Raw genomic sequence first — 13,525 nt, forward strand, 5'->3', positions numbered from 1 at the left:
GACTGAATCATGTCCCCTCTGACTCTCCTTTGCTCCAGGCTACGCATGTTAAGCCTGTTAAGCCATAATTAAGCCTATTTATCATAATCTAAATCTGAAAGTCCCCTTACTAATCTACTTACTTACTAACATACTAACTTACTAATCTTCCTCTTTCTTAAAGTAGTGAGTTTAGAAGCAAGTCTAGAGCGCAGGACCTTTGAATGCTGACCCTGATGCGTTGCTGCTACAATTGTTCAAGCAATTCATTGTACAAATACCTTCATTCAATTTGTTTAGTCTAACAGCTTACTTTTGTTTATTGTCTCATAAATTCAGATAGCTATGTGTTCATAAAAAATAAAAAAAATTTTTACTGATTTTTTTCTTAATTAGAAAAATATATTTCTTCTGTTCAGGTTACAAAGGGGATTTTAAATGGCAAGAATACTTAAGAAAGACAAAAGCTAAACCTGCACCAGTAGCACTATTTCATAGAGTAAGTACTATAAATAGTTTATACTACTATGTTGATGCATGGTGTTACATGTTTTAAGTGCAGTTAAAAAGCTTAAAATTCATTTAAAAAATAAATTAATTTGAATTTTAACATTTTGAATTCAAATTATGTATTTCGCAATCACAAGTTGCGACGGGACACACTACTCATTGGAGTTATTGTTTCTAAAAACGGCGCCTGTCCCCCGAAGCTTGCCCCTCCTCCTGGGCAGTTATGTGTGTATAGTTGTGTGCGTGTATGTGCAGGTGCGCGTTCATGCATGTGTAGGCTTGTGTGTGCGCATGCATGCATGTGTTGGCTTGTGTGTGCTCGTCAGGGTTGGCAAGTTTCTGCCGAAGTGGTTAAAACCACTGGTAGAAACCGGTTAAAACCGGCATGGCAAAAACCCCTTTCTGCCACATTTGTGGCAGAAACTGGCAAAAACTCAAAAAATGACATAAAAAATATCTTTGATACCCAGTAGGAATTTAGCACGGGAAAATAATGAAATGTTAGCCAAAGCACAATTTAATTACAATATCATTAAAAATCAAACATTATGTTTTTTGCACTCTGCAGCTGTCTCTAAGAAAAGGTGGATTGAAAATGTAAATGATTTCTTAATTTAATATGAATAGAGGAGAAATTACAGAATACTCTCGCAACAGAAGAACTAGATGGCATGCCATCAAGGATCCAGCAAAGGTTCATGGAACTTTCATCAATTGTATACATTTTTTAAACTGGTTCATTATGTAGTAACTGGGGTGGTTTTAAAACTTGATTGGAAAAATAAGTTTTGGGAAATAGAGTCAATTTGTTTTGTAAAGCTGTGATATAAGGTATAAAATCGATGTTATTCTCGGCAAGTAAAATTCTGGCATTTTCTTCTTGAACACATGATAATTTTAATCCCAAGCATTTTAGATGATGCGTATAAGCTAGCAAATGACAACCAGTAACTGCCTGTTTAAATCTGTATGACACTTGTTTTTCTTAAGTGCCCTTAAGATTCTCGTCCTTTAGATTAATCCAAATGTTACGAGCATCTGCAGTTAAACAGTTCTCTTTCTGATCAAACTAAATCAAGGGCAATGAGTTTTATTTTTTACAATGATGAAATGGAATTACGTTTTTTAGTTTACTTAAACAATTATCCTTTTGTGATTACTTGAATTAATAAAGATGCTTTTTAACTTTTGCCAGTTCCTGCCGGTTTTTACCGGTTATAACCAGTTTTTGCCACCGGCAGGGCAGAAACCAGTTTCTGCCGGCAGAAAGCCAGCCCTGGTGCTCGTAGACCTGTGTGTATACACGTAGGCGTGTGTGTATATGTGAGTGTGTATGTGTGTGAGCATGTGTGTGTGCAGGACATGGACGCCTCCGACCAGGAGAAGCGGATTCCGACACGCCTGCAGAGGCCCCTGGTCCAAGCTGAAAAAGGAACCACAACACCAAGGGCGGTCAAATGAGAACAATAAGCAATCATGATTGCTCAAAAAAGACAGTTGAGAATTTTTTTTTTCGACAGTAATGTTAAGGGTGTTAAATGTTGATATTGGAGAGTTGGGAGGAATTTATATTCTGAAATAAAATAAAAATATATAAATATATTTATGGCTTGTAAGGATCATGTAGCAGATTTTCTTCTTAACTTAACTTCTGGACAATCGATTTTTGATGCGTATAAAAGTGTAAAAAAAAAGCATATCATAATTACCTTTTTTTTATCATACTTGATTTAATCATTTGGTAACTTTTGTTCTATTCTCATGTTTACAATGCTGCGCATGTTATTATCAACCTCTCATTTTGAAAAAAAAAATATTGAAAATGTTAGATTCTCCTATATGAGCGGACATGCCTGGACTAAATGAAAAAGCATTGACATAAAAAGAAAAGTTAGTAATGTGCAAAAACTTATTTTTAAATTTTTGTTTTTATGTTTTTTTCTGGGGGCTAAATATGTCGTTTTGCAGGATTTGTTTAAAAGTTCAGAAATAAATAAATCACCTGGATGTAGATATTCAGTTATTAAATCTATTATCATTTTGTCTGTTAAACAACTATTCCCTAACACTTTTGGCATAAAGATCTCAAATAAGTATCTAACATTCTATTTTGCTTTTTATGGTTTTTAAACTGATGTGCAATATTATAAAATAGTAAAAATTTGAAAGAAAAAATAAATAAATTAAAAAAAAATAATCAAATTCAATATCCTCTAAAACACCCTTTTTTGATTATTATAAAATGGAAACAGTTATCCGACTTGTTTATCCCCCCAGATTAGCTTGTCAGTTTTCATGTTTAAAATATTTTTTTAATTAATCTTAAGTTTAATTCCTTAAAAGCTGAGAATTACCTTTTTATGCAGAACAAAAATGAATAAATAAATATGCTGGTAAAAAAATCTTCACAAAGCATGAAATGGAATAATTATAATAATTAGAATGTATTTGAAATGAATTAAAATCAAGGATTTTGCGAGAAATTTGTTGTAATGAATTGCCGTCATCTCTTTTGAGCGCAGTTAGAAAAACAAGAGACAGTTAAATTAAAAATTAAAAAACCCAGCAAAACTTTTGTAATTTGTTTTCAATATTTTTTGAAAAAATGTTTTTTAATATGCGCACTTACAAAGGACCGTCAACCAGTTTCAAAACAGGTTTGAGAAATTTCATATGAGTTTATTTGCAATGATGTAATTGATCAGTACTACACAGAGGCATAGCCAAGGGAGGGGTTTTGCGGTTAAAACCACTCCCAGAACTCAAACATACTCGTTCCCCTTCCCTATACAAATCAAGGGAAAATCACAGTATTTGAACTTTCCCAAGCGGGATAGATTTTAACAGAATATATTACTGCTTTTAATGATCCCGAAACTGTCACAAGTTACTTTCCAATTCTCCTTCTTCTTCTTATTTATCTCTCTGTTCTGAATCAGATCAGATCCATGAGGTTGTTCGCCTTAATCAACTTCGAGACAGAATCAGGTCTCTTCAGTAGTTCCTCGCGTACCAAACCAACACAAAAAATCAGATGTTGTGCAGTGGCCTCTTCAGTATGACATTTGGTGCAAACTGGGAAAGTCCTATTACCATGGGAAAATCTGAGGGTTTTTAGATGACCTGTTCTCAGGCGAATCAAAGCAGTTCGATCTCTCTCCTGTCACCCGCAAATCCAAGGGAAGCACCAGGACCCTCGCAAAAATACCATGGATGCTCAGGAGGACATCTCCAAGAGCTGTTTATAGTAGCCTTACATCTGGAGTATAGTTCAAGGTACGTCAGAGGATCCCCACTATTCTGAGTCATAGAAGAGCCCTCTTTCGCCAGTCCATCCGCAGTATCGTTATATCTCAAATTCACATGAGATGGAATCCATTGTAAATGGAGGTCACAAGAACCGGACAGACTCTTTTGAGTTTTTTAACAATTCTTATTCCCTTTTGATACTTTCCAATTCTTAAACATACAAGTAATATTTCACAATAAGCACCTCTTTGGGTACAATAGAGCTAAATTGGTCTCAATAAAACGCTACAGGGTATAATGGTCCCTCAGCACTGACAAAATCCTTTTTAGAGAAACTCGGAGAGGAAGCCTAGCGCACCGGATTTTTCGAGGCTCTTTCCTGATTCTCATCTAAAGATCAAAACCATTATTAGTTAGCATTTGACATTCATAAAGACATTGATGTATTTGACGAGAAGGTTTAAATGATCTCGCGATTAAAAAAAAAAAAAAAACTCTAATAATGCATATAAAGATTAAAATAAAACAAATGATAAATATGCTGTGCTAATCCCGTTGTTTCTTCATTTTAAAGACATAGTGATATCAATATGAATTATTAATCATTTTTAAGCAAGTGCTTTAAATGAATAATGACTAATCCATAGATACTCTTTGATTAAGTATATTGCATTTTTTGCATGTTATAAATGAAAGGGTGAGAAAGCAAAAATTTTTGTGTTTCAAAACCCCTCCCAGAAGTTTTTTCTGGCTGTGCCTCTGGTACTGCACACACGCAAAGGTTATATTTTCCCTATTGATTTCACTGATTGTATTTATTGAAATTTTCTTCTTACACAGGAAATTCCAAATCATGGTTTTAGAGAAGGAATGTATCTGGAAGCAGTAGATCTTATTTCACCCAGGTTGATCTGTGTAGCTGTTGTGACTAAAGTTGTTGGCCGTCTTTTAAGAATACACTTTGAGGGGTGGGAAGATGCATATGATCAGTGGTGTGATTGTGAAAGTCCTGATTTATTTCCTATCGGCTGGTGCCAAGCTGTTGGCTATAAATTAGAGCCTCCAAAATCCGATGGTAAAGTTTATTATTTTCCGTGCTATTATTTATTGATATTATTTTGGACTGGTGTAAACTGATGATTAAAAAACTGCCCTGCAAAGATAACATTTTATTACTGCATATTGTTTTGAATTGATTTTGCAAATTTTTTGAAGAAAATATTTTTATGATAGTAAAATATTTAATGTTTTCAATTACTAACTAGTTCTATGAATCAATCAGCATTTTTCTTTATTAAAAAAATAATAAAATTTAATAATTTGTCTTGTGGAGCCCAATATCAAGTAGCCTCCCTCCCCTCCCAACTAGTGGTAGCGCTTTACTCAAAGTTGAGACCAAGGTTTCATTCCTGGGTTGGGCATGGTCAGTTCGACCTTTCATCTCTTCAGTGGTTTAATGAAATGATCACCAAGCATGCTTGGGAACTAAGCACTGGGGAGGGGTTCCATATTTGGTTGACCACCTCTAACGGGGACACCTGCTTTGTGCCCCAGAGCCTTTGTTCACAAAAACTAAGATGAGCACCATAAGCTTTGGTCCCAGTGAGCTGTTGCGCCGCTGAGTTCAGTTTAAAAAATTTTATCCTTAGCTTATTGAAATGAAGTAAACCAACGCTATAATTCTTTTAAAATGTGAAGAATTTAATACTTGTTTCTACTGTTTTACAAAGTTACCCAAGCAAAATTGAGCTCAGTAAAAACATAAATATGAAAACGAAATAATACCTTTTTGTTGAAAATGTAAATATAAAACTGTGTTGATATAGCACAAAACTCTTATTTATTTTTGGTGTATGAATAGATGCAGAATTTGCCTATTTTGCATCAGTATTTTTTCTTGTTTGCTTGTTTTTGTTGTTCTTTATCTCTAATTTGTAGGATAGGCAAGGGCTTTTATATTACATAATACTATTTTATTTCTGCTCTATATTACTAATTCTTTTTGCTTGTTTACTGCTCTTCCACAAAATAAAGCTTTTCCAATATGAGACTGTTCACTGTTGTACTATTTTCACTTTTAAATGTTTTTACTTTGAACACAAATTTCTGCTTTTGAAAAATGCAATTTTTGCCACCAACTTTTTGTTTAAAAGAAATATCTTTTGAAATCTTTGATGAATATTCTGTCTTGATTTCATAACTTATTAAAAGCATTGTCATTGCTGATTGTAGTATATTGTATTGCAATTTCATCATAATGCAATCATTAATAATTAAAAAAAGTTAAATTATTTTTCTAAAAATTTAACCTTACTGGATTTAAAAGTATAAATTTAAGCTTAAGGCTTCTTTTTAGACATTGAGCACCCAAAGAAGAGGAGGAAAGTAATGGTCTCAAAAATTCAAAGAAGTACGCATAATTTTTGCCTTTTTAATCAGCTGAATATTTTATGCAGTCAACTTCTTCAGATCCATAGTTTAAGATAAAGGATTCTATAAGTTTTAGGTCACAAATTTTTTAGCTAATTTGGCATCAATTTTTAATTTTTCAGAAATCAAATTATTAGCATTAAATATATTGATGCTCTGTAAAATAATAAAATAAAATTACATCTGTTTAAAACAAAATTGCTACCAAAAGTTTATTACCTGCACAATATTTATTTTTAGCCTCTTACAAAAACTCATTAGGAATGTTTGCAGACAATCAAGCATGCAATTTTTGAATAACTAACATTCTATAAAACATTTTTAATGTGCAGTATGACCCCGATTTAACAATTGTCAAGGGACTGGAAAAAGTTAATGTTAAATCACGGATATCGTTAAATTGAGGAGCATAGATATTCACTGCAGTTAAATCCAAAACAGCGAAACGTATCATTAAATTGAAGAAGTCGTTAAATCAAGGATCGTTAAATCAAAGTTGTACTATGCATCATGTTTTTCTGTTTAAACATATTCATGCATTATATTCTATCTTTTAGCTTGTGATGAGATGAAATTTTAACTATACAACATCAGTAAAACATGCTATAAAACGTCTGTGTAAAAAGAAAAAAAAAACTTGATTACCGTATTTTCGGGAATAAACGCCGCCCCTGGTGTAAGCGCCTCACCTTCCATATGCGTGCAACGAACATTAAACAACTTAAAATCACAATCAGTAGTAAAAAAAAGCTGGATTAAATGTAAATAAAAAATATTTTTTGTCTCTTGTTATTTTTTTAAATTAAACAATAATGAAATACTTTAAAAAATCCCCATTTTGCACTTTTTGCCTTCGGCATCTGTGGATTGGCAATCACTTTCGATAGTTAACTTATCCGATTTCCAATGGCAAGTGCATCTCTCACCAATGCCAAACTCTCTGACAGTAAGACGATTTCCAATTGCTTCAGCCTTTATTACCTTAAACTGAAAGGCTGCAGTATATCTTTTCAATCGCTAAGATGCCATTTCAAAAGCAACTCTGAAAAAATTCCGTAAAAAAAAGATAAGCCAAGAACGCGCGGGCACCAATGGCAGCCAAAGATGCAACGCGATGATGTGAGTGAAAAATAAAATTAGAACTACGAGACAAGTTTTCAATTAAGTTGCTTGACTGAGCAACCCACTTTTGTGAGGGAGGTGGTAAATTCCCTTTACAAAACTGGACATCCATCCCCTTCCCTTACTAGTTCTTTTGCTGCCTCCTCTCCCCGACCCCTTCGCTCCGACGTGATAAGGCTTGCTCGCCCACATGGATTAGCTTTTTTCTCCTCAGTGAAACACGTGCAATCACTGACTCACCTTCCCTCCCTGCGCTTTGCTTTACTTGTCGCCCAAGTTCAAAGGATTTCCTGACTCCTTTGCTCCGATGCGATAAGGCTTGCTGTTGGGGAGAATTTCTAATCTAATTATATTTCCCCAATATTTCCTTTGATACTAGCAGAGTGAGTTCTGAAATAAGACTAACAAACTATTTCTAACTTTCATGACGTTTATTTAAACAGTAATGTAAATAGTTAAAACACGCTGTAAATGATAAAAATAAATACTAAGAACATAATTTCTCCACATGCTACTTTTGCATGAGATAACTAATACTGCAATGCAAACTGCATGACTATCGACTAAAAACTTCGACGAAGAAACCCATTTGGAAATAAGCTAACTCCAGCTCATCATTTTCAATAAAGGGCGAGCGGCACGAACAAGCAAGTTCGAATACCGATCTAGCGACCGCCTACAACGACGAGAGATGATCAAAGGGAAAGAACATAAGCCGCGAGCAGTTTAAATATTCCCCCGGGTCATTAGCATATCAGAGTCACATGTACGGACACTCTTCACTGCTATCGTTAAGCACACCTGCCATCAGATTCCTTCTAGAAGCTTCAGTGTCACGCCATCCACTACGGAGTTCCCGCCAAAGGTGGACGAAAGTGAAACCAAACATTCGGTCGATTCGACCAATGTGAATGAGTGCTGATAAGAATCTTTTGCTCCAGTCATGCAGAATGATTGGTAATACATTATAAGTAAGGAAAAACTTTCTTTTACTATTGGTGCTGTGAGATGATGAGATAGGATTATTTACTGTTATTAACAGGCATTTATGCCTAACACTTGCTCGTCCACGTGGATCAGCGTTTCTCCTCAGTGAAACACGTGCAATTGCAGACTCCCCCCCCCCCTCTTTGCTTTATTTGTCGCCCAAGGTCTGAGGATTTTCCAAAATAAAAGAAAAGGATGTGGTGCCATCAATTAGCAGCATTTTCAACTTTTTTTTTTGAATTTAGAACTTTTTTAAACTTAAAAATTAAAAAAAAGGACACTGTATCTGCCGCATCGGTTATATATAGATGCCGCACCGGCAATTTTTAACTTTTTTCTTGTATGCGCGGTAGCGCTTATTCCCGAAAATACAATATTTGTTTAAACAGGAAAAAAAAACATTGTTGCTATGCATTCACCTTAGATTGATCTTTTTTGATAATAAAATATAACATTCTGCTAGGTAATAATTAAATAAATACTTTTGTGCTAAACTAATGCATAATTTTTAAAAAACTAAACTACAAATGTTCAAACTGAAGTTTAATTAGATTTTAAAAAAAGAAAAAAGAAAACACTTGATACTTCATTTGGCTGTGATTTTAAATTGCTGCTGAAGCTTCATATTTTGTATCCAAAATCATGTGCAGGTTTTAAACATTTTAAAAATTTAGAATTGTGGATTTGTGAGAGTTGACTGAAGTAAAACCTAATCATTTTACACTGCATGCGCTCTGTGTACACATATTTATTGAAAAGTAATCAACTTTATTATAAAACAATAATGTTACTGAAATAAGTAAAATCTCATAATGTTTATGCTTTGATTTAATCGTCAATTCTCCATTTTGTTTCCATCTTCCTGTCATAAAATGTTTTTTTTTCAAATGCTTGCTATAATAGTCTATGCTTTTAACAAATACTGTTCTGCCTCTTTGCTTACTAATCTTTTCTGATCTTAGAGAAAATTGAGTACTTAAGCAACGAGAAAGGAGAAGTCAAAGCGGCATAAACCAGAGGTGGCTTGTACAGAGGGGCAACTGCCCCCTCACTTCCAACAATAAAGCGGCCTTGCCCCCTCACTTTTCAGAGTGAAAATTTAATGATTGATTGAAAAATGATTTTTTGTTGTTTGGATTGATTTATTTCACAAAAGTAAAAACTAAAAATCAAAAAAAAGGGAATTTTTCTTATCTTATTTCATGAGAATAGAACTTCTTAATTGATGGGGAAAGTCTGCAGTGGCTATCTGTCCTGATTTTTGATGTCATATCCATATTCCAGATTTTTAGAAGTTATTAAAATCAGTAATATGAAAAGCCAGTAATACAGCTCAATTTTACAAAAAAAAAAAAAAAACCCAGCTTCAAGGACAATGCCGCCCTAACCCCAACACTTCTTCTGACCCCCCCCCCCCCCCCCCCCCCACTTTTTTGGTGCACCAGCCACTATGGCAAAAACTCTAAATGCATGAAAAAATATTTTATTACAAGGGGAGAAATAGTTTTGAATTTAAAGGCCTGGAAATGTTTTCAGATTTTCATCTTCAAACCAGTTGGGAAAAAAATCAAACGTTTTGTAAACAACTGTTGAAAGACTAGAATGGTGTAGCTCCAATTTGCCAATTTCAACGTTTTCTAAAGGTCTGCATTTGACCTTAAAACACCTATTCACTTTTTTGTATTTCAATAACTCCGCTTCATATATCTCCTCCTTCCCAATATGGTTATGCTTGAAATTTTTAAAAGATTTAGTGTGTGGTTTGGTGTTTTAAGCTTTAATGGGGACCTTTTAAATATTGAAATTTGGAGCTACTTCCTTTTTTTTTTTTGAGACAAGAATTCAAATCCTATGTGTCTTTTCATCTAGAAATACCTTAAGAGATGTTATGATTCAGTCAGTATTCAGTGAGGTTAATTGATTCTTATTTTTACTTCTAACTGCTGACTTCAGGAGGAAACTGTTTTATCTATACATATAAGAAAAGCGGAGTTTCTTTCTTTGTTTGTTTGTACCTGATGGCCAGAAGATCACATAGCACCTACAGCCCTGAAACTTGGCACAAAAATTGGAACGTATGACGGGCCCATGCACATGGAAGCCGAAATTGTAAATTTCGAATTAGTTTTTATCTAATTAACTAATTAAGCTAAATTTCACCTAATTAGAGGGTAAAAAATCTCTCCACCACCTAACATTAGATATCGTTGGAAAGGGTTTTCCTTCCTAAACAAGATGATGTTTGTTCTATCTCTCTCAATTAATTAGAACATGAGATATAAGCGATTCTAATTCGGGATTATTTACATTACAAAACCACTGTTAATGTGATTTTATACTTTTTTTGTTTGTTTGACGAAACATTTATTATTGCCAAAGTATAAGCATCCACTTCACTCACAAAAGGACTGGAGTTCGGTAGCGTGGTCACTTGGTGCGTTAGGCACTGAGCAATCCAGTCTAGGATTGTTTTGAAGCAACCATAAATGTGATTCAATGTTTTGGCGAATTGTTTTGAATTCCAAAGAAACTTTTGATTTGTTTTTAACCAAATGAAATGTACGACTTCTTCTTCTCTTTTTTTGTCTGATGATGATTTTCAAATGTCCCACAGGTTTTATTTTTTTTCGTTAGATGGAGTAGCCAATTATTCGGAGTTTGCTTCGGAGGCTACCAACTGGGTTACAGTAGCGTGGTCGTTGGGCGAGTTTGGCAATAAGCAATAGAGCTGTGGAATTATTTTACATTTGAAAGATACTATTTGATGTCTTTTTTGTTTATTTGGCAAAACATTTTAAATTGTAGAAGGAACAGCTTCACTCGCTAAAGAGTTTTAAAGCAACTGTAAATCTAATTTATTGTTTTGGCAGATGATTTTATTCCAAAGAAAATTTAATAGTTTTTTTTTTTTGAAAAGGTATGTATGCATTTTAGAAAAAAAAATGATCATTTCACATCGGAGAGAGGGGGGCGTCCATTTTATTTTATTCAACAGACTCCCTTTAGTTTTTAGCATGGGCATCGCCATGCTGGTAATGCTAGTAACTTTATATTTTAAGTAAAATTTGAAGCAGGGATGGAGATTAATATTTTACTTGCAAGGAACAAATTTGTTATTTTAACACTTGAAAAGCAGATACAGTAAAACCTGTAAAGTTGACCACCTTTGTAAGTTGACCACCTGTCTATGTTGACCGCTTTTGTTAGGAACAGAATTAGTCCTATCTTATATAATGAAGGAAAACCTCTGTAACTTGACCACCTCTCTATCTTGACCACTAATGAACACCAAATTTGATTTGGAGCATTGTAAAATACCCTTTGTAAGTTGACCACTTGATTTATTTTTTAAAATTTTATTTAGCAAATTATTATTTTATTATTATTTTTTTATAGCTTTCCAAGAATATTTTTGATGCCAGACCAGCATTTAACCAACTAAATGAAACAGCAGCATAACTAAACCTCCTTTTGAGTTTAACCACATGTAAAAACTACTAAGAACCCTTTTTTTCTCCAAACTTGTTTTTCTTTTGTTGCTTTATTTGAGACTGACTTTTGTACTCTATGTTCAATGAAAACATGTGTCAATAGAAAAACACAAAGTATTTTTTTCTAGTTGCAATATTTTGGCAACAATGGAATTGTGCTAAAGAGTAAAGTTACTTGCATTGCAGTATTTTTGGTGCAAGGGATTAAGAGATAGGACATTTTCATTTTCAACTGCCTTTTTGAACTATGAGAGTCCAACTTGTTGCTCTTTGTGTTATAGTTTTACATAAAATGGTTTCAAAAAGAAAGTTAGTTGAACTTGAGATTGATACAAAGTATGAAATATTAAAATTAATTGAAAAGAGCGAAATCCAGAGAAAATTAGCTGGGAGACATATGGAATTTCCAAAACTGGTCTAATAAGTGCGCCAAACTTCAATAAGGAGTTATTTTGTTGAAAATTATATCATCATGGGGTTATAAATGTATATGAAAAAAAAAATAAAGCGAAAAATTTGTTAATTTTTGATTAGCTATGAATTTTTAGGAACTATTAATATCAAATGAGTAACTTTTCATAAACAATAAAAAAATTTTTAAATCAATTTACTGAAATTTTAAATTTGCGTGACACATTATACGTCATTCTGAGAAAATAATCTCTAAAAATATTTGAATAACATTTTAAATTATTGTTTCAAAGTAATACTAAACAATGAAAGTGAGTTGAACAGAAATAGTAAGTGTCAATTAGTCAAAAAATGAATACATGGTGCAAAAAATGACAAAAAAAAAAAAATCATTACCCCCTTTATAAGTTGACCACCTGTCTAAGTTGACCACCAAATTACTGAACCGCAAGTGGTCAACTTACACAGGTTTCACTGTATGATGTATATGCAGAGACTTTATTTGTGAAAAGTCTTCACTTCACTTACTATTAATAATTTGTTTTTCGAATTTGGAAAAAATATAATTTAAAAAATCTGCTTAATAGGCATTATTTAGTCTTTCACATGTGATAAGTTTAAGAATATTATGCATTGAATACTTAATTGTATTTTATATTTACCCAAGCATATTATTCCATCAGCAAACAAAAAATATATTGGTTACCAAATAAAGGGCTAAAATAAGACTTTAATGCAAAATTATTAAGAAATGTAAACACAGATTTGATTACTGAAAAATCATAAAATCATTCAATGCGAAAGAAATTAGAAATTTTGAATACTAAGGTTTGTTTATCTTGGTAGGAAATTATTTCCTATTGTCTTACAGAAATGTAAATCAAGTACAGAATTTGAAAACGACTGTATTTCACCTGTTTTGGGGTTTGCAAGGAACCCCTTTTTTAGTACTGAAGATGTAAGCTTATGTATAAAAAAATATCTGACAAAAAAAAAAAAAAAAAAAAAACGGTTCTTTGTATCCCTAAAACGTGTGTGTATGCAATCATTTGTAAATTTTAACTTGTTAAATTTGTTTCTATCACTTTTTATTGGTGCATTGTTATGAAACTTTACTGGGGTTGGTAACTTTTTCGAGAACTTATTGTTTTTTTTTTTTGGCTAATTAATTAGCTTTAGACTATATTATCAGAAAATTCAATTTTCATATTCATATTTTAAAATAAAAAAATTATATCTTCTTTAGGGAATTACATATTGCAAATATCAATTTTAGATTGCATATTGTCTTGCTTCTTTTGAATTATTAGCAATTCCAATATAAATTAAGAGTTGGCCTGAAGCTA

At 32.9% G+C, this 13,525-nt stretch overlaps 1 protein-coding gene across 2 annotated transcripts in view; it reads left to right on the plus strand.

Annotated features, from left to right (window-relative positions):
• LOC129225239 (MBT domain-containing protein 1-like) overlaps window positions 1–13,525 on the plus strand; it is a 48,465-nt gene that overhangs the window by 31,512 nt on the left and 3,428 nt on the right. Inside the window, exons 9-11 of one of the 2 annotated variants that reach the window (XM_054859813.1) lie at window positions 399–478; window positions 4,579–4,813; window positions 6,095–6,148. In XM_054859813.1, the coding sequence (XP_054715788.1) occupies window positions 399–478; window positions 4,579–4,813; window positions 6,095–6,148 (369 nt within the window). The remainder of the gene's footprint in view (window positions 1–398; window positions 479–4,578; window positions 4,814–6,094; window positions 6,149–13,525) is intronic. The other variant, XM_054859814.1, reaches the window with a different exon arrangement.

Source organism: Uloborus diversus, chromosome 6 (assembly GCF_026930045.1).
Source record: "Uloborus diversus isolate 005 chromosome 6, Udiv.v.3.1, whole genome shotgun sequence".
In the NCBI taxonomy this organism is placed as follows: Eukaryota; Metazoa; Arthropoda; class Arachnida; order Araneae; family Uloboridae; genus Uloborus; species Uloborus diversus.